The sequence below is a fragment of the Gracilinanus agilis genome, chromosome 1, assembly GCF_016433145.1.
Source record: "Gracilinanus agilis isolate LMUSP501 chromosome 1, AgileGrace, whole genome shotgun sequence".
NCBI lineage: Eukaryota > Metazoa > Chordata > Mammalia > Didelphimorphia > Didelphidae > Gracilinanus > Gracilinanus agilis.
Window position 1 is genome coordinate 502,134,567 of NC_058130.1, and position 27,629 is coordinate 502,162,195.

The 27,629-nt window shown below is 38.6% G+C and overlaps 1 protein-coding gene across 7 annotated transcripts in view; it reads right to left on the reverse strand.

The window, feature by feature from the left end:
- TRIM55 (tripartite motif containing 55) overlaps nt 1–27,629 on the reverse strand; it is a 71,742-nt gene that overhangs the window by 15,865 nt on the left and 28,248 nt on the right. The window contains exons 5-12 of one of the 7 annotated variants that reach the window (XM_044666007.1): nt 22,937–23,170; nt 22,531–22,553; nt 22,305–22,429; nt 21,224–21,250; nt 20,191–20,205; nt 18,075–18,274; nt 14,615–14,914; nt 9,673–9,689 (exon numbers count right to left, since the gene is read on the reverse strand). In XM_044666007.1, coding sequence (XP_044521942.1) covers nt 9,673–9,689; nt 14,615–14,914; nt 18,075–18,274; nt 20,191–20,205; nt 21,224–21,250; nt 22,305–22,429; nt 22,531–22,553; nt 22,937–23,170 — 941 coding nt within the window. Of the gene's footprint in view, nt 1–5,385; nt 5,771–8,044; nt 8,058–9,672; nt 9,690–14,614; nt 14,915–18,074; nt 18,275–20,190; nt 20,206–21,223; nt 21,251–22,261; nt 22,430–22,530; nt 22,554–22,936; nt 23,171–27,629 lie in introns of those variants that run through there. The other 6 variants (XM_044665999.1, XM_044666022.1, XM_044666014.1 and 3 more) reach the window with 6 other exon arrangements.

Sequence of the window (27,629 nt, forward strand, 5' to 3'; positions counted from 1 at the left end):
TATTTAGCAGCAGTAACCTGCCACATGAACTCAAAGAGGAGATATTTCTCCCATAACAGTGGTAACTGTGGGAGAGGCACATAGTAGGCATTAAAAATACACTTGCTTGATTAATATCCATTACTATGACTTATAGATCTTATACTTTGTTCCAGGTAGCATTTGGGAATCCAGAGTCACCTGTATGCCATGAGAAGGCATTTGAGTCAGACCTTATTTGATAATGATTCTATCTAAGCCAGATAAATAAAACATTTTTCCCATGGATAATGAAACCTGGCAGGACTGAAATGGATAAATTTATAAGCTGAAATCTGCTGTTAGTGAAAAATATGGCTCACTCTGAATTTTTAAGTTGAATCTTAGAAAGGGGAGATTTTAAAGAGCTAGCAGAGACCTCAGAGATAACTTAGTTTAACCTCTTTAGTTTACAGATAAAGAAACTGAGGCCTAAGAAAGTGAGACGATTCACAGAAGATCAGACAAAATCAATAGCATGGCAGATTCAAGACCAAGCCCCAGATCTCCTGGAACTCAACCCAGGGCTCCTTCCATTGTATCACACTGTCACACATAACAACCAAACACTGAAAGCAGGTGCAAACAGGAATGTTTGGGACATTTTTAGAGTCCTTGTAAGAAAGGCAGAAAGCCTGGTCAGTGGCCTGGTCTCCTACTTTACATTCCTGAGCACTGGATCACGAATTCCAGATCCAAAAGAAAAATCCAACCTGAGAACACAGTGGGAAACTCAGTGGATGCGAGGCAGATTATGACTCATCTCCAAGTAGAGAAGCTGAGCCCTGGCAATGGCACTAGAGGGTTCTGATGGCCATGTTTGTACCCAGGAACAAGCTCCTGCATGACAGCTGAGTAATTGAAGTATGTTAGGAATGGGACATCCAACTGTGAAAATGCTGGGCCCTTTGAAAGGAGAAAAACAAATCAGCACAGCCACCACCAAACAAGCCCCAAAAGGGAAATAGTTTACTGATAAGCCAATTATATCAAGAGGATACTATTTCTTATAAGATCATAAAATGTTCAGGAAGGAAGTGACCTTAGAAGCCTCTGCTGATTAAATTTAAAGAACTGTCTTTCCCCAACCCTCTTCCCTTGATTTGATAACGTCCTTCCTTCCTTCCTTTTTTCTTTCCTTCCTTCCTTCTTTTCTCTTTCTTCCTCTCTCTTTCTTCCTCCCTCTCTTTCTTCCTCCCTTCCCTTTTTTCTTTCTCTTCCTTCCTTCCCTTTTTGCCTTTTCCTTTTTCCTTCCTTCTTTCCTTCTTTCCTTCCTTCCTTCCTTCCTTCCTTCCTTCCTTCCTCCCTCCCTTTCTATCTTGGTAACAACTCTAAAACAGAAGGGCAAAGGGTAGGCAAATTGGGTTAAGTGACTTGTCCAGGTCACAGAGGTAGGAAGTATCTGAGGTCATTTCTGAACACAAGTCCTGCCAACTCCAGGCCTGGCATTCTTTCCACTATGCCACCTAGATGCCCCCATTATTTTTTCTTTATTTTTATTCTTTGTTACAAGGGATGGCTCTCTGAATAGAGAAAAGGGAAGGATGTACTTGGAAAAGAAGATGAAGAAAAATGAGGGATATATATATATATATTATACATATATTAATGAAAAGAAGTTATCAAATCTAATCCCTTCATCTTTCAGATAAGAACTTTAAGGACCACAAAGGGGAAGCAGCTTCCCCAGAGTCATACAGCTATTAAATAACAGACCCTAGACTTGAACTCAGGTTTTCTTATGTTAAATTCAGGGTTTGAAGTAATAGAGAGTAGTGGATAAAACTCTGTATTGGAATCAGGAAAATCTTAGCCATGCAGCTGGCCACTAGACTTCTGGGCTTTGAGCTATCCCATATGTAGATGAGGAAAGTAAAATCCTGAGATGAACTGATTTGCTCAGGGTCTCTTGGGGTGTTATCGCCATCTCAAGATCAAGACTTCAGACCAGATTTGATGATTTCAAATCTAATTTTTTTTCTTGACCCCTGAGATGTCAAGCTCACTGCCTAGTAGATCCTGAACCAGATTAAAATGTAAGTGGGAGAAGGGCACCTACATGGCTCATTGGGTTGAAAGCCAAGCCTAGAGATGGAAGGTCCTAGGTTCAAACCCGGCCTCAGACACTTCGTAGCTGTATGACCCTGGACAAGTCACTTATCCCCCACTGCTCAGCCTTTATCACTCTTCTGACTTAGAACAAATACACAGTATTGATTCTAAGATGGAAGGTAAGGGTTTTTTAAAAATATAATTAAGAAATGCCTAACAAAATAAATAAAAATACAACACAACATAATGTTAATTCCTGGTTTTCCAAGTCAAACTGTGATCCTTAGGGATCTCTCTCTGCTTGAATTTGACACTGCTGAACTCCACCATTGCTTTTAAGAGCTATGAAAGGCTTGAGTAGGTGAGGTCAGTAGAAAAGTGCTACAAAATTGAGAATAATGTGCCTCCCTCTGAGATGACATCAGAGGACATGGTGAGTATCAGAGGCAATGGCAGAGGGTGGTTAGGGGAATAGAAGAACTGCTTTATTACATATAGCTACTGCCATGGATTTTCAGTGTTGTTTTGCTCCTGGGGGATAAAATGTGGCCACTGACCATGGGATGCCCCATTATATGATCCTATAAAGGCAGCTTTACTTAGAGACCTGCTTTGATTTTTCTAGTGGAATAGTAAGCGTCCTACAGAACAGAGATGAGTACGGGCCAATAGCCTAGACCCTTTTGGGGGCCTGGGTACAGGTCCATCCCCAGCCCAGATTTGTGATTGGCCCCTCCTACTCTAAAGAATAACATGTGTGGTAACTATGTAAATTGGAAGGGAAAATACAAACTATAATCTGGAGAAAATCAAGGTAACCCCTTCTATTCAAAAGGGAAGCACCTTAAGCAAGGAATGACATTCCTCATCCCCCAAAGTAGGCAGGGAACACAAGGGAAAGATGTCTAAAGGGAAGGCTAGCCAGCAGGGCTAGATTTCAGAATCAGAATCATATCCACATCAATCCACCAGATAGATTCCTACAATCTAATCTAATCCACAAGCCCTGACCTAAATACCTACTATGTCCAGAGCACATTTTCTGGCACAGTAAGCATTTAATAAAGGTTTGACTGACTAGGTCTTGGGGATGCAACAGATCTTACCATCAAAGAACATACATTGCTACTTTTTAAAAGAATTTGTGCAATTGCTGGAGGCTGGTATCTGATGTTCCAAGTCTTCTGAGGTTGGACCAGGTAATTAGATCAACTGGATTCTTGGAGTCATGATTTTATTATAGTCCTGTTGTGAAGTCAGAATATTTTCTCCTTTTTTTAGACTTCTTAGTAATTTTTCCCTTTATTTTTGTTCCATATTAAGTTCTGAGCTATCTCCCTCCTTTCTCCCTTATCCTGTACTAGAGAAGGCATAAATTGACCAAATACATAATAGGCATTTTATTTAAATATATAATATATGCATTTGCATGTATAAAAACATATCATGCATACTTTTATTTATCAATTCTTTCTCTGGAGGTGAACATTCACAATGATTCTTCAGATAATACTGCTGTTGCAATATACAATGTTATCTTGATTTATCTTAGTAATTTCTAAGCAGTATGAACAAAATAGATAATACTATGTGCTAGTGCTTCACAAATATAGCCTGAGATCCTCACAACAATCCAGGGAAGCCAGTGTTGTTATTATTTCCATTTTATAATTGTGGAAACGAGGCAGATAGAGGTTAAGTAATTTGCCCAGAGTTGCATAGCCAGTGTCTGGGGCTAAATTTGAACTCAGGTCTTCTATGACTCCAAGCCCAGGGCTTTATCCACTGAGTTATCAACCTGCCTCCACCCATTACTCCTCAATTACTGAGATTCATGAGTTCCGGCAGCAATGTCTACAGAATACCCATCTCCAGTAAGTGGTACAAGCTAAAAACAGATTAATAAAAAATTTGGAAACATGGGAAGCAAAAATAGCATTAGCTATTTAATTATAATATTGCAAATACTACATGTTTTGTGATTCTCCTGGTATGGGAGAGTTAAAGATATAATTTGTCAGGGGAAATTAATTCAGAACCTCTATGACATTCCTGCAGGATTGAATGATTTTCTCCCTCTTTAAGTGGACACCTACACTTTAGTTTCTTATTATTACAGTATTTATTTAGGGTCCTGGCTGACCTTGTAACCCACAGTCTCCTGTGACACTTATCCTTGTTTTTTTGGCTTCCTAGTAAAACTCCACAATGTTAGAATATCACTTCCCCAGAGGGAGAAATCAGCAAAAAACATGTAGCCTTAGGACACAAATGAATCACAGTAGCTGAAGTGGTCTCATTATTATTTTCTTATTTAGAGCTAACCTGGTCTTGCACATTGTTTGGGGAAACTGAGCTGATATACAGATTCTTGCCTTTATTTGTACTCTTAACATCCACTGTTTCCCATTTTGTCAAATGTGAAATAGAATGTGAATCAGGTGTCCCTCTATTTTCTGTCATGCCAGAATTCCAACACCATCCCATCTCCCAGCATAAGGAAGGCAATGATTTTTAAGCTTGGTAGACTTAATTTGTGAGACACAATGTGCTCGCTCTCTCTGTGGTGGAGATTTATGTTTGAAGATAATTTAACATCCTGAATCCCTCAATTAAATTGAGAGAACACAATTTAATTCTCATTCATTTCTATTTGTTTTGGAAAATTAAATATATCATTTCAAAGAACATAGGAAGCATCTATACTCATGGGAAATCAGGCACTAGAATAACACTATGCTCTTTGTTCCCTTTCTTATTTTTTTTAATGCTCTATAATAACTTTTGAAATTAAACTGGCTCAGGAAAGACAAGTGGCATCACCTTCAGCCTTTGGCATCTCTCACCTCTAGGTCTCTTGTGGAATCTGGATTCTGCATTTGATCACAAAACAAGAAAGGAAGATTTCTATCCCAAAGGCCATTTGCATGAAAATGGTTTTATCCTCTATATGTAACACCTGGGGGAAAAGTAATTTGGTTGTCCTCTATCACTGGTTGAAGCTCTTATAGATTGCTCTATTTATCAGCTCTGTTAATGGAAAACTAAGTCTTTTGATGAAGATGAAATAAGTAGGGGACTGATGGGAAGTAGAGAGATTCCATATTTGTTAAATATGAGGAAAGAGACCTAGGATGGAACCTTTGGTTCCCATTAGGGCTTTAATAGCTTTTATTTTTCACCACTCAAATCCTCCTTTTAAAAATCATCCATCTTATTTTTATGTATTTTAATCAGGAGCTTCTGTTTTGATATCATTGTCATTTCTGAATATTCCTCCTCTCTTCCCCTAAGTAAGCCAACTCTTATAAGAAAGAATGGAAAAGAAAAAGGGGGGAAAGCAATTTGGCAAAACTAACCAATACATGAACCAAGTCTGACAGCACATGAAATGTTCCACACTCATAATTTCCTCCTTGTCAAGGAAAGGAAGGCAATACAATTCTTATTTCTTCTCTATGGCCAAGCTTCATCATTATAATTACCTAGTAGAATTCGAGTTTTTTTTTGTTCTTTCCATTTTCATTGTTACAATCACTATGTATATTGTTTTCCTGGTTTTGCTGACTTCACTCTGTATCAATTCACATGAGACTTCTGATACTTTTCTGAAAGTACCCATGTTTTTAACACCAATATTCTCCCCAGTGATGTTCTCCAAGAATTTCTATTAGTTCTCAAAGTCCAGATGGCAAATGACCTAAAGAATAATGGAAAGACAGATGGTAGATATAAGGATTCTACAGCATATTAAGAAGGATGACTTGCATACAAAAAGTAGTGTAAAGATAAAGGCAGCATCAAGATCACATTCTCCTGGGAAAATAAGTGGTTTGGTCATATAGAGAAAGCAAGGGATAATAGAAGCACCTTCAGCCAGTATTGTGTTGGTATCCATGAAATATCTAAAGTCTTAGAGACCTCGAGACCTAAAAGGGAGGGCCCAGGTTGTTGATTTATAGTCTTTCTTGGAAGGCTTATGGAAATATAAAGACAAAAATTATGAGGGTTGAGAGGGCATGGTGGTGGGAAGCAGGGGAAAATGCCCACATAGATAAAGTCACAGATTCATTCAAATATCAATGTATAAAGTTGTTTTTTAGAACTATGCATGATTGTCAGACCATTTAAAAATTTACCTAGTAAAATTTGGGATTATTTTCTTAGACGAATAGATTTTTTTAACCCTCCCCTTCTGTCTTAGAATCAATACTAGCTTTTAGTTCCAAGGCAGAAGAGCAGTATGGGGTTGGCAATTGGGTTCAAGTGACTTGCCTAGGGTCACATAGCTAGGAAATGTCTGAGGCCAGGTTTGAACCCAGGATTCCCCTGTCTCCAGACCTGGCTCTTAATCCACTGAGCCACCTAGCTACCTTGGAAACAGAATGTTAATGTCTATGATACTTGGCTTTCCACCAGCTCTGAGTCCACAGTCATTACATACTTCCTTCTCATTTGGGAGCAATGAAAATATAAGTTGCGTACCCCTATGCTCACACAGAATTTGTGGCAAATGTCTTGTAAAGAATTAGTTCCCAGTCGAACTTAGGATGAGGTGTTTGCTCTGTCTTACATCCTTGTCAGTGAAATGAAGTGAGGAATTAACTGGTCTATCAGTAGACTGGACTAATGGCAACTTGCTCAGATCTTGTCCAGACAGAGGATGAGATCAGTACAATAAAAACTGGGTACAGCGTTATTCCCAGTACATGATGGTGCACCATTCTGACTCCATGCCATTTCTCTGGCTGTCTCCCAAACCTGGATAGCTCTCCCTCCCCACCTCCATTTCCTAGCTTCCTTCAAAACTCACCTCAACTCCCACCTTCTGTAGGAGGCCTTTTCTCTGGCCCCTTCCATTGGGAGTGCCTTCCCTCTGTGATTATCTTCCACTTACACTGTGTATATCTTGCATGTACAGTTTTTAAAATATTTCATCCTTTGTTAAAATGTGAACTCCTCAAGGGCAGGGATCCTATTTCTGCCTTTCTTTGTGGTCCTATCACTTAGATCAGTGCCTGGCACAAAAGTGCTTGATGATGCCCTTTGAGAGATCGAGATAGCTTCATGAGAATTTTTCTTCAATACTACAACCACATGGAGGATAGGCACAAGGAAAATAAGAGATGGGCACTAATCTTCCATTGTCACTAATGAAAAGTGAAGTCATTAATCCTCTATTCCTTGAATAAATATTCAACAGGTATTAATTGAATGTCTACTACAATAACTTATTTTCATAGCTGGCAATAAGAAAGCTCTGATAAATAAATATCTTTAATGGAATTCAGAGTGGGGCCACTTTGGAGATCATAACTGAGGCAAGGTGAGAAGATTTTATTTTTTCCAAATTGGCTTTTTATGAGCCTAAAACAGGGGACTTGTCTAAACACCTGTGTCCAGGATTACTATGATATCAGGTGCTTTTTAAATTCCAAGACTAGATAAATGTCTATGAAGGAATTAGTGAATTTTTGAAAAACAGGAGTCTAGTTAAAAGACTCAAGATGAGAAACATACTTGAAAATGACAAAATGTATTTTGTTTCACAGAGGAACTATCATTAGTATTGTTACTTTTACTGCCTTTACCCATGGTCTAATCCATAAATCTTCTGCAACAAACTATAACCAGGCAAAGATCAGAGGCGCCATTTTGTTTTGTCTCTACCAAACACTGCCCACTTATTATTTTAGATATAATCTGGATACAATTCTATTTTTAATCATTTTCAATATAAAGAAATATGAAGTACAATATGGAAACAATTCCTAAAACTAAGAGTTCCTATAATACTGGGGTCTTTTTGTTCTTGTATCTGCAGAAATCAGCTTCCAGCAAAGTACCTTAATTTAGACACCTGTTGTTCAGATTCTGATAATCAAGCTGTCAAGTGAGAGAAGTGATTGACTACGGAGCTTTCTGTAGGTCCAGCTCTCTTTCCACAACTAATCTCCGAATGGCCTGTCTTCACTTCCCTGTGATGGCTGAACTGTGAGGAAACCATCTCCATAGCTCAACCCTGGGGATTTGGCCAGAACAGCTGCTGGATTAACCCTGCAGCTGTTGTGAATGGGAAAGAATCTCTATGGAAATATTTGCTCTGGTTCCTTGAGAGCTCAGTTGCCAGGTCACTATGTGACTTTTGAAAAGTCACTTTATGTCTTAGGGCTGCAGTTCTCTTACCTATAAAATGAGGGAGCTGAATCCACCAAGTTTCTTTCAGCTCTAAAATTCAATGATCTAATGTAATCCTTTCATTTTTCAGAGGAGGAAAGTAAAGCCCAGAGAGACTAGAGGATTTACCCAAGGTCTTATTGCAAATTAATGTCAGTAAAAGAATGAGAGGCTAAGTCTGGACCTCCAGAGCTGAAATCATGCTCTCTACATTCTCTTAGAGCTCAAGAAATTCAATGATCCATTGATTCAGTATGAGGTTTCATTAAACAGGACTAGCAAATATCTCCAATGTCAAGTCAACAAGCAATTTCCAGGAAGCAGAAGGTCACTGCTCCTTTCCATCTCTGGAAAAATTCCCCTAAAAATCACATTGAAAAACCCAAATGCCCTTTAGGCATCATGTATTCTTCATTGGCATCTCCGGGGTTTAAAAAAAAAAAGCAAAAACAGAAAGTTTAATTTAGGGTTCAGAAAGAGGTGGAAGAATCATTTAAAAAATGACTTGGTAGGACTTTTAAAATTGGAAACAACAACAGTGGGAAACTCTAGGGCTTCCCTCTAAGAAGCCTGGACTTGCCTGAAGTATGGAAAAAAGTGGAGGCTTAAGGATGGGGTGAAGGACTGAACCTGTGATTTCACTGGTATTAGGGATTTCTCAATGAGGAACTTCTATTAGTACAATTCAGCATCTGCTCTGCAAAAATAGTCTTAGACATTTGCCTGGAGGACTGAGAGATTAAGTGATTTGCCTAGGGTCACAATGTCAGCTTGAAAATGCTGCCTCAAAAATTTTGCTTTTCAGGGGGAGTAAACCTGAATCTTTTATGCATGGTCTTAGTTAAATTTCTCTTGGATATTTTAGCTGGAGTACTTTGACATCCCATCCTTTCCTCTGGCTCCCAACTCTAACATGCTCCTGACTCCATAGCTCTTAAGCCTGGGTCTAGGAAATTTCAGGCTTTTTAAAAAAAATCAATAATTATATAAAACCGATCAAATGTTAGTTCCACCTTAATCTCTTTCAATTGGCCGAGCAAACAACTGACATAACCTGAATGGAAATTTCACAGTCAACTCTCCTAGGATTTTATGAGTTAAATACTCCCTTACCAAACAAGGACATTAACTAACAAGCCCTTTGCCTCCCTTCCACACTGTTGCAGAATGAGGAAGGGCAGAGTCTATGCCATCCAACCCTGACTCAGTATGGGTGGACCTATGGCGCAAATTCATAGAATCATAACCTATTAGAAATGGAAGAGAATTTGGAGATCATCTAGTCAAGCTCTCCATTTTACACATAAAGAAACTAAGATCAGGCAATTTCAGAAACTGAAAGCAATGAATTTCAGAATATATCCCAAAAAAGAGTAGCCAATAACATTTATTTATTCCAATATGCCCCAAATTGTAAAAGCTAACACTGGACTGAGTTCAAACTTCCCTGTAGGATGGTTCTTTTCTGGAGAGCAGAAGAAGCTAAATATTAATGTGCCTTTGATAAAACACAAACACATTTCACCTGTGGTAGAGAAGCCAGAGGTTTGTTTTTATTTTCCTCATCAATTATTAGCTTACTAGAGTCAAAACAATCTTTTTATCTGGTTTTCCACACAGAGGAATCAGAGAAGGCAGGTTATAGCTGTTGTGCAGGGACAGCATTTGGACTTAGGAAAACCAGTGATGGGATTTTACCTAGTGAATGAATATGAGCAAATTACTGGGGAGGAAAAGTTTTAATTGTTTAAGAGGTTGGCAGACAAGGGATTGAGGTTGGAATGAGTCACAGAATAAGTTTCCAGCAGATTACTAAGGTTCTTAGCTAAGGGAAAGATATCACTCAGTTAAAAGAGACAACCCAATCAAGGAAGATAAGGCAAAGGAAATCCAACATATCAGATGGCATGTTAGGATGTTAACTGAAGAAAAAGGAAGGCACAGCCTGAACAGGCAAAGAAAAAGCAAACAGGTCCACTAAAGAGGTAAATGAAAATTCTATCATTAATTTTCAAGTGTGACTTAATTCAACATATCCTGAATTAGGGATTACCCTTCAGCCTTCAAATCACAGGGTTTATCAAATCTGAGATATCTATTATGTCCTGGTCAAAAAGAAATATGGAGATTCCAGGATCTGAAGAACCAGATGGGGAGATGACTCCCACTGAATCTGGAATGCCTCAACCATAAAGTTAGCAGATGCATGGTCAATGCTTTCTAAAAATCCATATTGATGCCCACTTGAACCTTCCATACTGGTTGAATAAATGCTTAACATTAATTCATTTTGTTCTCATAGTTCTTACCCAGTGGACAATTGTTCCAATTCACTTTATCATTATCACTTAAGCTTTTTTTTCCTACACACACACACACAAACTCTTTCCCAAACAACATGAAAAGCTCTAGATTTTCTGCTACAATGAACATGCATTTTCCTCTATGACTTTCTTTCCCCTTCAGTTCTCCTACCCCAACTCCAATGAACAAGCATATGAATTTTAGCATATATGAAATGGGATAAATGGATGGGCAGCCACAAAGCTTGACATTCCCCCTGCAGCCTCAGACATGTTTGGCAAAGATGATGGTGGGACCAACTCCCTTGACCCTCAGAACACAGCTGAACTCTTAGCCAATCATTCAGATCCATAAGTAGATTGTTGTGAAAAGAGAAACAATTCTTTCTTCCTCTTCATTAGCCCCTACTAAGATCATAGCCAGGGCAGGTTTCCATTCTATTCTTCTGGATGAATGATTAGAAAATGAGGCAGCAAGGCAGTACAGCAGAGAGAGCACAAGACTTGCCTTAGCTACTTAATACCTAGGTAACTCTGGGCAAATCACTTAACTTCTGTCTGCCCAAGTTATAGGCCAAAAATAGCATCTACCTATTATTATTAGGATCAAATGAGATAATATTTGTAATGCACTATGTAAATGCTAGTTATAATTAAGAGAAGATTTCAAATAAGTCACTGTACCCAGATTTGAAGAACCTTTAACAAGGGCAGAGTCAAGAAGCTTGAAGACACCATTAACCACTTCATTTACTCTCTAGGTGAAGAGGGAGCTGCCATCTCCACCATCCTACCACCCCTCACACAGTTTGATGGATCCAAGACTGAAAGGGGACTGACAAGCAGCCACTGCCATTGGAAGGCAGACAACTGAAAATAATGAGGTGAAAGAAATTGAATTCTGTGATAGAGAACTCCCAGATCAGCCAAATGTCAACCAAAGGAAAAGTCAACGAACCAGAAATAGCTGGGTCTGCATGTTGCCAGTGACCCCAAAGCCCTTTGGAGACTCAGGTCCATGGAGCTGAGAAGCAGGCTCCATAGGTCAGTTACTTACAAGGCTGTCAGTCTTAGATTTTTAAAATATTATTTATTAATATGATAACATTCCCCTTAAGGAGAAGTTAAAATAAAAAGATACTAGCTTCAAAACAAATCTTTATAACTGAAAAACTTAGGGGGGGGGGCGGGAAAGGCTTAGTTAAGAGAGTCAAAGCTAGAAAATAATTTGCAAACATTGTTTAAGAGCCATTTTTGATTCTGATTTTTTCTCCTGGTAGCCTTTGGCTGGTAGATAGCCACTGATTCAACACCTCCCCTACTTTTTTCTCTTTTCTGACTCCCTGTCCATGGTCATAAGTATTGAAGTAATTCTCCAGAGGTAGATTTAATGCTGCCAATGAAATCTAATATATTCAGGCAATATATAGATGGGAGCTAGGCCCCTCTGCCCATGTTCAAACTTTATTTTTTAAAAACCTTTATCTTATATCTTAGTATCAATACTAAGACAAAGAAAGAAGAGTCATAAGGCCTTGGCAATCAGGATTAAGTAACTTGCCCAAGGTAACATATAGAGGAAGTATCTGAGGTCAGATTTGAACCCAGCTCTTCCAGACTTTAGGCCTGATACTCTATACACTCTATATAACTCTATATAGTACTACCTAGTTGCCCCAAACTTCGAGTATTATTGTTATGTGGCACCTTCTCATTTGGGAGATGGTGGGATAGGAGAGATAAGCTCTGGAAATTTAATCTAGAAACATTTGGATTATCATTCAAGAAAGACCCATCTTCGTCATTATCATCATCATCACTAAAGCTGGTGTTCTAGGAATACTCTGTGATCACTCTGGTGTGCCTCATGAAGCTATTCAGGGTGGGGCCAGGCTTCCTAAAACCATCGTTTGGTTAGGTTAACTCACATTGGATTGCTGAATAATTACCCATCGAGTCATTGTTCTGAGTCAGACTTCCCCCCTTTTCAGGGAAAAAGGCAGTTTCCACCATGCGTTATTAGCTTATAGAGAATTTTTCCATGGGGAGGGAGATGGAAGAGCTGGAGCAATAGGGAGATTTAGGTAGCAAATATGATCCGACAGCATGATTCTCTTAAGACATGGGATGAAACACACCTATGAGTATCTGGAAAGGGGACATTATGGATAGAAATACTGGTAATGTTAGTCAACGATAAATAAAAGATGTCCTACCCATCAAGGTAAAAATCAAGTATGAATCTGACTCCAGATGTAGTGAAGTATGATAACAAAAGCCAAAAGTGATAAGCAGAGTGCTAACTCCTGCGAGGAAATAAGAAGAATGCTTCACTGTTAGGATCAGGAATAACTTTAGTTTTCATCATTGTCTGGAGCAGGAGTTCTTAACCTTTTTTGTGGCTTGGCCCCTTTCACAGTCTGGTAAAGCCTAGGGATTCCTTCTCAGAATAATGTTTTTAAATGCATAAAATAAATTATATCAGATTACAAAGGAAATGAATTAAATTGAAATATAATCTTCGAAAAAATTTTTAATCGTTACATTCTATCTTAGAATCAATACTGTGTATTAGTTCTAAGGCAGAAGAACAGTAAGGGCTAGGCAATGGCTGTTAAATCACTTGCCCAGGGTCAATAGGAAGTATCTGGGGTCAAATTTGAATCTAGGTCCTTCCAGCTCTAGTTCTGGCTCTCAATCCACTGAGCCACCTGGTTGCCCTCCAAAAGTTTATTTAAAATATTTAAAAGCAAGTTCACATAACCAAGGTTAAGAACACCTAGTCTAGAAGTTGTATTTTCATTTTGATTCAGGACAAATATTTTGCCTTTAATTAAGACTATATTGAGTAACTACTAGGTATTCAATATTGTGTATTCCTCTGTTCCTTTCAAAAAACAGCTCCTACACATACGACTTTCTTTTATGGTGTTCTCTCTCCCTTTAAATATACCAAAATGAATTGATATCATACATAACTGCTTTATGTATAACCACTATAGAAATTTTTCCAAACCCCACCAAAAAAACCCCACATACAGTAAACATTTACTATTTACTTTTCTCTTAAAATCATTTTTGGTTTTTGGCTTTTAATGCACTAGTTGTATTTTACATTTTTCAACAAGTTATTTTCTTCTTGAAACTCTTAGTAGTTTACCTCACCCCGCCTGGATTAAACCTGAAGGGTGACAGTCAAAGCAATTCTCACCATTTGGAAAATATTCTACCTGTTCTTCACAGCCCAGAAACATTGGCTGAGATAATGCTTCTTTATCAAACCCTTCCTTGGTGAAAACACCAAAACACACACCACCATAAGAATGCCCATGAGCATCAAGCCTCCATTAGCATTCTTACAACAGAGAAGATGTATAGGTATCTTCTGAGAAACACCGTAGCCATGCAAACATCCAACCCATGACATGGGTTTCAAACACTCATTCTACAAATGGAAACATTCACATTTAATGATTTGGGAGCATAGAGTATCTCTTTAAGAAAAGGGGCCAAGGTATATACTGGAACCTCATTTTCAGCCCCTACCAGGAATCTATGCTCAGGAAAGCACAGGTATAATTAAGTTGAATCTATCTTTGTCTAGCATAGCTAAAATACTACCAAAAGTCATGAATCAGAGGAGTTATTTCCAGCACAGAATTAAAATTCCATTAAACATGCTTCTTGGGCCTTGTTATGAATGACACAAAAGCCAGCAGTTAAGCTCAGAAAGCTCAAAAAGAACACAGAAAAGCTGGGCAAGGACAAGTGGCCATTCCACATGGGCAACTTGGAAAACCAGCCAATCACTGCAGACCAGGCAGCTCTTGACAGCAAACCTAACTGCCTGCCAGTGGGCCTGAGTCTTCATGCCTCTCCCACTGGGAAGCCAGTCGTAAGGTGGCCATATCAGAATGAAGAATATTTTTTTAAAATACATCTTTGCAATTAATTTTCTCTGTTGCTATTGCTCCATTTTGGAAGCCTTTTGCTTGTCCTATCATATTCTGCTGGGAGCTCCAGTGATGGATGCATAAAGGCATTCAGACACAATGGGGATGGACACTGACCTGAGAAGTAGCTGCAGGTGGGCTAGTTTCCTTACCACTCACTGATGCCCCCTCACTGGATGCTGCGGTGGTTTCTGCCTCTTCTGCCTTCTGCCCAGTGGCATCCACAGAAACTGACGGCCCTACTTGACCAGAACCTTCACTCACTTGGGTGGAAGTTGGGTTGGTGCCTTGCCGTTTGGAGGCCTTATACCAACTAGGATAAAACAAGGGATCCAGGGTTTCCGCTGCTGTTGATGGCACTTGAGTTTCAGACTGTGGAGTCTGTTGAGCACCACTTGGCACCACCTCTCCCTTAATTGGGACAGATAAAATGAAAGCAAAAAAAAAAAAAAAGGCAGTGGACTTTAATCATCCTCCTGTTTCTAGCCAGCAGCTTCTCAGTGTGTACTAATTTGATGAATTTGTTTCATATCTCCCTTACTTATGCCCCTTCTCCCAAAAGAGTCACTCAGAAAATCTATAAAAATCTTTGACTTATCTCCATATGCCTCAGAGTCTGAACTTTCATTTATTCCTTTCTCCTCTTCTCTCTTACCACCTGTCTATGTTTTATTCAATTGCTTTTTGACAAAATCTACTGGATAGTAGGTAGAAGCAGAGAGAAGACATAAAACCTAAAATCAGTGGTGCTCCTTGATTATTTTGGTGCAAATTAATGATTTGAGAAAAAAATTTATTAAGCATGTACTTTGTGCCAAGCATTGTGAGAGGTTAAAGTTATCAGCTAAAATGAAGGTTTGGTTTTGTTCGTTTTTACATTTTCCATGGATTTAAAAAATGTTCCTTCCCTCTCTAAAACTGAGAATTGGTTACATTAATTTTTAAAAGTAAAAATGAAATTCTAGTAGCCATATCACTTTTCTAAAGAATTACGAGAATTATGGAAAAAGCTTTCCCAATCTGGTTTCCTTTGGATGAAAGAATTTATGTGGAATCATTGTGGAATCAGTACTCTCAACCTGTCTAATCTAGTTATGCTTCTCTTCTTGTGGGTGGAGATAGGGACAATAGGCAAAGGAATCTTGGCTCCAGTTTAACCCAGTTCAGGTGGTAGGTATGAGGCAATGTGCTTTTTTCCCAATGTGGTGATGGAACCGTGGGCGTTCCCAGGCCTGGGTGACACATGCTGACCTAGGGAAGCTGTACAAGGGTAGATCTACTGCCACCACACCTGCCTTACCTGGGGACTCAGCTCTCCTCTGGCCTTGCTGTCTCAGATGGAGAAGACCAAGTTATCTTGTATAAATCTTAAACATACATAGGTGTTCACATTGTCTCTTCCTTGTGAGCTCCTCGAGGGCAAGGACTGCTTTTCTTACTTTGTATTTCTAGCATTTAGCCTGGCACATCATAAGCACTTAATAAATACTGATTGACTTGGCTTAAGCTTCTAGAAAACTGGACATTACTGCAAAGGGCAATGGGTAGGCTAAGCACTACATCCTTGAAGGACAAAAAGAAAACTGTCTTTTCTGTTGGAAACCTTACTGCTTTTAGGGAGAACAATGAAAAGCACCTACTCAAATTAACTGTAAACAAGGGTATATTAATATGTAAAATTTCTGCTATGAATGCTCAAAACAATACATAGCCTCTATTTTTTAGGTCTTCATCTATCTTCCAACCTTGTAAACCTTCATCATTCTCCTAACTTTATCACCCTTACTATTATTAGATTTTTGTATTCTCAAAAAAATTATAAAAAGTTCAAATTTGTTTTAACTCAAGGGGGAGCTTCTTCATGGCCCTAAGACTCTATATACCTATGTCTGAAATGCTTCCTCCTTTTAGGTGTGTCATTTGGAATTAATGTAAAGCCCAGGAAGACTACGTCTCCCAGGACTCTCTCTGCTATAACTTGCCCTGACACCTCCCACTTCCTTTGTGGGAGGTGTCAGAGAAAGTATAAAAGGGAAAGTTTGGTGCCTTTTTTCTCCTGACCCTGGAGAAAAATGCTCTGCTCTCCCCAGCCAGAGGCTGAACCCTGCAGATCTCTCTCTTGGCACCTTTTTCCCTTTCTATCTACCTCCTCCCTAATCTCCTTCACATAGGCTATGAATAATTTTTTTTTAGTGACAAAAATGGAGTCTTCAGTGAATTCTTTTTGATTTGTTCTGTTTCAGTTTGTGAGCCTGCATCTCTCTATATCACTTAGCCCCACTACTGGTGGATCTAGTCCAGCACTGGCAAAGGTCTTCAAGTTCACATACCCAAACTACAACTTCAAGCTGCTGGTGAGGCCTCCCCCTTTCCCTCCATTCCGCCCCCCCCCCTCCTCCACCCCTGCATTACCCCAGGGAGCAGAGGGAGGAAGTGCTTGCTTTGGGCCCCTGGAGAGAGGGATGGGGCTTGTAAAAACTGTCCTCAGGCACCGAGAAGAGGGGGAACAGAGCAGCCCCCCACCCACTCTGCTGGCTCAGCACACACATCAATACTTCACCAATGCTGGTCTAAGCATTCTGACCCCGCCTGGGTCAACCCTCCTGAGGCAGCCTGGGAGCTCACCATATTGGACTAAGCCCAGATATCCAATCAGCTTTAGTCCTACTGCAGCTCAGAATCCTGGCTTCCAACAATCCACCAACCTCAGGCTCTCTGGAAGCCACCATGGCCAGCAGAGATACTTTTTTAACCTCTCCATGCTCCTCTGATGACTTTGGTTGCCACAAGTAATTTCAATCACCTCTGACAGTCAGGCAGAGGGCCCGAAGGAGCCTATCAATTTAACAGGCAGCGATCTCATCTGCTGAGAGCATCATGAAGTCAAAAGATACACCACTGGGAACCTACTAAGCATGAAATGTAGGCAGGGACACCCCAGAAACACATTCAGCCAACCACAGCTCTGTTCTTCATAAGAAAATACTCAAATCGAGCTAACAAGACAAATTAGTAAAGTGGACACCAGGCTTCATGTGTTTGCATGATTGGAAAAGAACAAGAGCTCGGATTATATTTCAGGGTCAATCAAAGAGAAATGAACTCATATGGCCTATATGGTCTCTTTTTTGCTGGTTGAATTAAAAATTGATGTTCTCAAATGATAATTCTCTTAATTCCTGCCTTATCTATAAAGTAACTGTGCTCTCACTAATGAACACAGAATGGACATGAATCTCAAGATAACAGTTCTCAATGATTTTACATTTTCTAGTGCTTACAAATTATGGATTAAAGGCAAAATGTCTATTGACTCAGAAAATGCCCTAAGTAGAGCTTATAAAAGAGGAAGAAATTCTGTTAATCAAATGACATCTAAAATTTCTTCATGATTCATCCTGAGAGCTTCCTTCCCTAACAATATAACTATCCTAAAATCTTTTCTTCCAGAGACCAAGTAGGAATGCCTGACACATATTTTGCTTTGAGTTAGAATAAATGGCTCAGATTGTTCAATGCTGATCCATTCTTATCTGGCCTGAGGATGAGGAAAATCTGAGTATCAGTTTACCTGAGTGACAAGATTGGCTGCAGTGGCTGCTGGGGCTGGTGGTAGTTCTACAGGTGCTGTAGGAAGTACCTCGGGTGCAGAGTATTCAGCGTCCAGTGAAGGGAGCTGTGTTCCTTTTTCAGGACTTTCTTCCTCCCCAGATGACTCTGTACAGACATCTTCCAATGCTTCTTCTACCACTTCCTCCTCTTCCTCCTCCTCTGATATGTAAAGAAAACTACTTTTTAATCATTTAAATGTGCCATCTCCATGAAAATAATTACCAGATGGGCTACAGACAAAATAGGTAGTACAGTGGGCAGAGTGGATATAGCATTAGACTTGGAGTCTGAAAGATCTGAGTTAAATTCCTGCCTCAGACTTTTACTGGTTGTGTGACCCTGGGCAGGTCAATTGACCTTCTCTGAGCCGTAGTCTCCCTACTTGCAAAATGGAGTTAATAATAGCATCTGCCTCATGGGGTTGTTGTGAGGACCTAAAGAGATAGCATGGAAAAAGTGCTTTGCAAACTTTAAAGCACTATATAAATGCTGGCTATTATTTGTACAATATTTTATTGTTCTTTTTATAGTAAATATGTGAAACAAATTAGCAGTTGGAACCTAGCCAACACAAGTACCAAGAAAAATTTGATTCAGTAATTTTAAAAACAATGGAGTCTATTTGTTTTTATTATTATTACTAAACTAATTATAACATAGGTTTATAAAAATATCAAGTTTTAAATATTTAGTTCATAGGCTAAACATTGTTATAAGTAGAAGGAACCTCCTAGTCATTTAGTCCAAATCTCTCATTATGTGATAGAATGGACAGAAGTTAGGACTTGGAATCATGAAAACTTCATTTCAAATCCTGCTTCAGAGACTTGGTAACTAGGAAAGTCACTTAACTGCTCTGTGCCTCAGTTTCTCCATTTGTAAAATGGGAAAAATCACAGCACCTCAAAACAACTTCCTAGGGTTACTGTGAAGATGAAATAGATAATGCATGCAGAGTTCTCTGCAAATCTTAAACCACGATAATAGTGTTAGGTATCATAGATGAGGAAACTGAAAAGGCCCGGAAGAGTTATTAGCCCAGGTTCACACAGGCAAGTGTGGAATTCAAACTCAGGTCCTGTGATTTCAGGCCCGGTCTTCATTCCACTGTGCAATGCTGCCCCTCACACTGATTCTTCCATTCTATTTACAATGAGTTTTTGGTCTTTATTTTACAGTTAGCTTTAAGAGCTAATTGGAATTTAACTTGTTTTCGAAGACAGTTTTATAATTTAATAAGCTTTTTAATGTAACTTTATTGCTTTTGAAGGCTCTAAATCGGGGTTTTTGTTTTTTTTTCTCTCTCTGTGTACAGGAGCAGGTCCTCTCTGTCAATGTTCGCATGTATTTGTGTAGGTATAAAACTCCCTACAGCTGTTGATGGCTTCCTCTCTGACTTACCTTTCTAATTCTCTCAGTAAAGAAGCTAATGATGTGGAAGCAGGAAAATATACCAGAGCAGCTACTGCTTAAATTAATTCTTTAATAAATCAAGAATATTTTGATAACATGGACCATTGCCCCTTAGTTTATCTGTTTTGTATATTCAGATTTTCAGCAGTGAGCTAAATCCAATCTGGAAAATGCCTAAATACACTCTAGCCACTTATCACAATGAGTATATTGACCTTAAAGCTCCCTTTCATCCCAAGTTTCCTTCTGCATACAGGGCATGAGGAGATAAACTGATCATCTGAGCCCATCGTTCCATGTTCTCTTCATAGGGACTGGACAAGATTTGTCACACATAGATCATTCTGGGCTAGTGGTTGTCCTCCTAACTTATACTCAAGAAAAGTCCAGAACAAAGTTGGCTATCATTTTCACTTACATTATTTCTGTGGAATAAAGAGACTATGTGGTTGTTGAATTGTTTCAATTGGGTGACTCTTTGTGACCTCATTTGGGGTTTTCTTGGCAAAGACACTGGAGTGGTTTGCCATTTCCTTCTCTCACTCATTTCATACATGGGAAAACTGAGGTAAACAAGATTAAGTGACTTGCCAGGATCACAGCTAATGAATGTCTGAGACCAGATTTGAACTCAGGTCTTCCTGACTCCTGGCCCAGTGCACTATCCACTGTGCCACCTAGCTACCCCTATAAACTGTACACACTTGTAAAAATATACCAGGACACCTCTGAATAAAGCTAGTATAACAAATCAATTAAGTACAGTACAATAGACCACTAGGGTGATATGTGATAGTGTATAGAGTCATCCTTGCAGTCAGGAAAACCAAGATACAAGCCCTACCTGGGATGCATATTGGCTCAGCCTTTCAGTGGTCCTGGGTCCCTCTCTAAGACAAATAGATGTGCCTCTGCACTAATTCGGGGAGTTTTCTCATTTGAGAGTTCTGTAAACAAATGGAGTTGTAGTCTGGTCCAAAAACACTATTGAAAAGGGTACAAACAAGACAATTCTCCTAGCCATAAAGAAGAGGCAGATGTGCTGGAGCCAGTCAATAGCCAGGGAGAGACAGCTGTTAAATTTTTAATGTGAGCATTTATACCTTGGCAATCAGCAAACACTACAAATCAGGGTTTGATTTGTTGTTTTTCTGATTTTCTACACTTAAAAAATGATGGAGGGAAAGTTAATCATTCAGATTAAATTAAAAATTATGTAACATATCTTCAGAAAGCTGGTTGTTAAACAGTGGAAGAAGTAGAAGGATATCTCCCTCTACCTTCCTCTAAGAGGGAGTCTATACTTTATGCATAACTACTATGCTCAGGTTAAAATGGTGGCTAGAGAAATCCCTGTCCATACTCACTGCTGATAAGCTAGGTGGCACAGTGGATAAAGTGCCAAGACTGGAGTCAGGAAGACTCATTTTCCCGAGTTCAATTCTAGCCTCAGATATTTACTAGAAGTGTGATCCTGGGCAAATCACTTCATCCTGTGTGCCTCGGTTGCCTCATCTGCAAAATGAGCTAAAGAAGGGAATGGCAAACCACCCCAATAACTTTGCCAAGAAAAACCTCAAATGGGTCACAAAGAGTCGGACACAACTGAAATGACTGAATAACACAATCAATGCTGGGCCCTATAACTTTTGATTCTATTTGGGCAGGGAAAATACTCAACATGGCAATGAATACCTTTCTCTTCTTTTTCTTTCCCTTCCTCTCCCACATAAATTGTAGTCTCTACCAATACACTTCTAAACTAACTCTCTAGCATGGGCCTGATGTTTGTTTACTTCTTATCTAAGACATTCCTGTATCCAGTTGAAACAAATAGTTCCAACAGAGAATATAATCTCTGCCCTTAACTATTGAAGAAATCAAGAAATTGGATGGAAAGGGAGATCATCCTGAGATTTAGTTTTAAAAAGACAAGTGTAGTATTCCTATATAGTGATCATTAAAAAAAAAACAGAATGGATTACCCATCAATGGAAAGACATTTGGCTTAGTGGCCCTAAATCCATAATCCCATCTTTGATGGTTACTATCTATGTGACCTCATGTTTTCTTCATCTGTCAAACGAGGCCTTGGCCTATGAGGTCTTTCCAAATCTAAGTCCGTGATCTTATGACTCTTCTTTTTTAAGGTTCTGACACTGTAAAAAGATGGTGATATCAAGATCACTTCATTTTGGAGGACCTAGACTCAACTCTGCTATTGAAATGGAAATGGAAATGGATGGGATGTTTTGGGCCTGGTCCACTTTGTCTCTAGCCCTTAGTGTCAGCTTCTCCTCACAGGACACAGCTTACTCAACCCCACTCATTCCCCTCCCAACACCACCTGACATGTTGATTTGTGAACTGTCAGGATTTAATTAAGTAAACACTATACAATTTTCCACCCAGATGCCTTCTGTTTTCTGATTGGTCCTCAAACTAGCACCAAGTGGCATTTTACATGAACATGGGTGACATTTTATATAAGGATGGAAGAACTAAGGATGCTATCGTCATCAGGGGAACTTGACTGTCGACATAGTGTATCATGGTGTAAGAGACCCTTTGATATCCAAAACAGGAATAACCTTTGTCAACAAGCTGCTTGATTCTGTTGTGAAATAAAGCTTCATTTTCAATTATGTTCTTTGCAAAATTGTCAGGTTCTATTTTGGCAGCAGTCCTGGAGTGTGACCCTTTACACCCCAACCTCCAGCAGCTTGCACACACCTGCAGTTTAAGACAGCCATTTTTGGTCACCTGGGTGATATACCTTTGTAAAAGTCAATTTCTCTTATTATCTTTTCTTCTCGATTGAGGTTGACTGTAAAATGGTCCATGTTTTCATAGCCGTGTTCTATTTTCTCCATCTGAAATGCTTTGGATGCTTCAGAAATTCTGAAACCAAGACAATGTGGCATTTGCAATCATTGTTTAGTTAGATGGTCTTGGATAAAAATAGAAAACTTGAACTCTTCATCAAATGAAAAGTTACTTACTTTTGTAACAGTGTTTTGGCATTCTGTGAAAGCAAGAAAAGTCCACTTTAATTCTTTATTTTTATCAAAGATATTTCATATTCAGATCTTTAATTCTCTCTACCTCTTAGAATATCAAAGTGTAGCGAATTGATCAAATTTAAATAAAAATCATTTTTTTTTGCATTTAAACATTGTGACCTTTTAAATATACTTTATTGAGTTACACAATTAGATTAAGAGCCAGGCACAAAAAGAGATCATATTTCAGTCTGGTCAAAATAGTTCAATATAATAAGATTGACATAAACATAAATATACTATTTGAGGGAGAGATGTTTTCCCACTTTTTGGCTACAACAAACAATCCTTTGTATCCAAACTATCTGCCTTATAAAATGTCTTTACATGACACATTGGACCATACCTGTAAGAAGACAGCCATTTCTGGCTCGTCCATGAATTGAATTCCTGACTCAACCAACTTGGATACTGTTTCCAAATGATCCGCATACTTTTTAATCAGTGCCCGGACATGCTCCAATTTCTCCTCTTGGCTCCTTGTAATGATTTGTGTCATCTCATTTTTTCTTTCCTCTAGGATGCCATATAGATAGTCAAACTTTTCACACAGCTCCTGTTTCTGTCTCCTGCAACATTCCTGTGAGTTGAGTTGGCTCAGATTAGAATGGTTTTAAAATGTATCTTTTTTTTTAGATACTGCCTACAATTGTTTTGTTCAGCAAAGAATTGATAAGCAAATAAACAGTGTAAATTTACAGAAAATAATACAGAGTAACAAAACATCCTCCAAATGGCTATGAACCTACCAAGCTCTTAAACTCTTGAAGTTGAAAACATAGGAGCTGATTTGAACATGTCCTTTAGGAAATGTACACCTTTCCTTTAATAAGGAAGGTGAATATAAAGACAGCTACATCATTCAAAACTTAATATTGGGGAACAGCTGGGTAGCTCAGTGGATTGAGAGCCAGGTCCAGAGACGAGAAGTCCTGGGTTCAAATCTGGCCTCAGACACTTCCCAGCTGTGTGACCCTGGGCAAGTCACTTGACCCCCATTGCCTAGCCCTTACCACTCTTCTGCCTTGCAACCAATACACTGTATTGATTCCAAGATGGAAGGTAAGGGTTTTAAAAAAAATAACAATGTTGGATTCACATCCAATAGGCATAGTCATCTGAAGCTGATGCAGAACATCTGGAAGAACTCTGGACATAGTAACACATCACAGGGAATAAGTTCAGGATACCAGTGGTCTTGGAAATGTTTCTCTATCTGGGTAGGCAATCTTTACCTTTCAGGGAACTCCATTTCCTCTGGCCACTGTAAGCATATTCCTCATAAAGTAGGGTCAATGGACCCATCAGCTGGTTCTGGCATGGAGAATCTTGCTACCATGAACCCTAGGACTCTTCTCTCCAACTTGGAGTTTGGCATCTAGTCTGTGATTTTTTTTTAATTTTTCTTTACATGCAAAAAAATTTAACATTTTTTTTTAGAAAATCTGAGTTCCAAATTTTCTTCTTCCTTCCCTCCTCCTTGAGAAGGCAAGCAATTTATATATGTGAGCAAAACATATTTCTATATTAGCCATGTTTCAAAATAAAACATAAACCAAAAAAAAACAAGGAAAATAAAGTTGAACGAGTATGCTCCAATTTGCATTCAGACTCTATCAGTTCTTTCTCTGGAAATAGTATTTTTCATCCTTCAGAATTGTCTTAAATCATTGTATTTCTCAAAATAGCAAAATCATTCACACTTGGTCATTATACAATATTGAAGTTTCTGTGTACAAGGTTCTCCTGGCTCTGCTCACTTCACTTTACATAAATTCATATAAATCTTCCTTCATTTTTAAACCATCCCTCTCATTATTTATTATAACACAATAGTATCCCATCACAATCATATACCATAACTTCCTCAGCCATTCCCCAAATGATTGACATCTCCTCAATTTCTAATTTTTGCCACCACAAAAAGAGCTGCTATAAATATTTTTCTACAACTAGGTCCTTTTCCTTTTTCTTTGATCTTTTGGGGATACAGTTCTAGTTATTGCTGGATCAAAGGTTATGGACAGTTTTACAGCCTATTGGGTATAGTTTCCAATTTCTCTCTAGAATGTTTGGATCAGTTCACAACTCCACCAACAGTGTATTGATGTCCCAGTTTTACCACATGCCCTCCAACATGTATTAATTTCTTTTTCTATCATATTAGCCAAACATATTGATGTAAGGGAGTACCTCAGAGTTATTTTAATTTCCATATCTCTAATCAAAAGTGATTTAGAACATTTTTCCAGATGACTATAGATATCTTTCATTTCTTCTTCTAAAAACTGCCTATTTGGGGGGCAGCTGGGTAGCTCAGTGGAGTGAGAGTCAGGCCTAGACACAGGAGGTCCTAGGTTCAAACCTGGCCTCAGCCACTTCCCAGCTGTGTGACCCTGGGCAAGTCACTTGACCCCCATTGCCCACCCTTACCAATCTTCCACCTATGAGACAATACATCGAAGTACAAGGGTTAAAAAAAAAACTGCCTATTTGTATTGTTTGTCTGTTTATCAATTGGGGAATAACTTTTATTCTTACAAATTTGACTCAGTACTTTATATATTTGAAAAATGTGGCCTTTATTTGAAACTTGCTATAAAAATTGTTTCAGTTTCCTGATTTTCTTCTAATCTTGGCTGCATTGGTTTTGTTTCTATAAAACCTTTTTAATTTGATATAATCAAAATTGTTCATTTTACATCCCATCAATGCTCTTCATCTCTGGTCATAAATTTTTCCTTTATCTACAGATTTAACAGGTAAAATTTTCCATGCTCCCCTTATTTGCTAATTATACCTTTATGTCTAAATCATCCACCCATTTTAACCTTATCTTGGTATATGATTTGAGATACTGGTCTATACCTAGTTTCTGCCAAACTGCTTTCTAGTTTTTTCTAGCAATTTTGTTAAATGTTGAGTTCTTACTCCAAAAGCTTGTATCTTTGTGTTTGTCAAACACTAGATTACTTTGGTCATTTACTACTATGTATTATTTAGCTAATCTATTCCATTGATCTACTACTCTGTTTCTTAGCCAGTACCAGATTATTTTGATGATTACTACTTTGCAATTAATACCGTTTGAGATTTGGTACTGCTAGGCCACATTCCTTCACATTTTTTCATTGATTGCCTTGATATTCTTGACCTCTTGTTCTTCTAGATGAATCTTATTATTTTTTCTACAACTGTAAAATAATTTTTTGGTGCTTTGGTATGGCACTGAATAAGTAAATTAATTTAGGCAGAAGTATCATTTTTATGATGTTGGGCTAGGTCTACCCATGAAGAATTAATATTTCTACAATTGTTTATCTTGGACTTTATTTCTGCGAAAAATGCTTTGTAATTCTATTCATATAGATCCTCTCTTTCTTTATCCTCCTCAGCAGTCTAGGAAATATATAAGTATCTGTGTAGCCAGTGCATCATCTATTTGTGGTTCGAATTGTAATGGAAAGGCATCTTACCTACAGTGGAAGAGCACTGGACTTGAAGGCAAGAGACCTCATTTTGAGTCTTGTCTTATCACTGGCAAGTCAAATAAGTAGTTTCCTCACCTATTCAATGGCGATAATAATATAACACCTACTGAGAAGATTTTTCTTGTGAGAAATGTTATATAAGCATGAAGAATTGTTATTAATATAATAAAATCACTTAAGCAATCTGTCTGATCAACAATCTGATACTTTTGATTACTTATTTTAGTACTTTGAAAGTTCTCTGATTTTATTGGTGTTGGTCATAACTACTCTAGGCCTTTCCATCCTGTGCTATTCAAGAACATGTTTCCCAAAATATCCTATCTGATTCTATCTTCACCTATTGGAAGTGTTTAATGATGCCATATCTGATTTTGTATTTGCCTTTAAATTGTTTTGGGATGCCTTGACTCCATAGAATCCCTCTACCATTATGACACAACCAGTATAGGTTGGCTTAGTTGAGAACATGCAAGTTTAGGCATCATCTTACTCCCGGCTTTTGGCTTTTAGAGTAGGGTTATGGTGGGCAAAAATAACCTCCTCACCAAAGGTGACAAAAAGGGAGCCAAGAAGAAAGTGGTTGATCCATTTTCTAAGAAAGAATGGAATGATGTCAAAGTACTAGCTATGTTCAATATACACAATTTTGGCATCATCTTACTCCTGAATTACTGCAATAGCCCACTGATTGGTTTTCCTGACTCAAGCCCCTCTCCCACTCCAGTCCTGGGTTTAAATCTGGCCTCAGACAATTCCTAGATGTATGACCCTGGACAAGTCACTCATCCTTCATTGCCCAGCCTTTACCAACTCTTCTGCCTTGGAACCAATATTTAGTATTGATTCTAAGATGGAAAATAAGGATTAAAAAAAAAAGAATATTTCTAGTATTCTTGAAACTTTACTCAACCCTGCCCCATACATAGATCCAGTGACACTGACCTTTTCATTGCTTGTTCCCCATTCTTAGAATGCTCTCCTTCTTCTCTGCCTTCTGACTCCCCTCGCTTCCTTCAAGTCCCAGCTAAAATTTCACCTTCTACAGGAAACTCTTCCCTGCCTTTAACTCTAACGTCTTCCTCTATTGATGATCTCTCATATATCCTGCATATAATTTATTAGTACACAGTTGTTTGCACAGACTGTGAGATCCTCAAGAATAGCAACTATTTTTTGCCTTTCTTATCCTCAGCACTTAGCATAAAGCCTGGCGCACAGGCACTTTAAAAGTGGGCACTTTAACATATGCTAGTTGACTAACAGAAAATATTGGGAGGTTGTATTGCTGTTCTTTGGATAAACTGTTAATAAACCAAATAAATCATTCTCTATCCAAAAAACACTTATGTTCAAAGTATGGTGGAATGAAGCTAGAAGCACTTCTTTTCAAGACCATTCCTGATGCCAATATCTTTTAGAGGACAGGGATAGAGTATGAATAAATGTTCACAGGTCCCAATTTCTTCCTATCAAAGGACCTGTAACTACCCTCCCCATATCGCTTTGTTTCTTGTGGTTTTGTTTTTTTGCTTTGCTTTTTTTTAT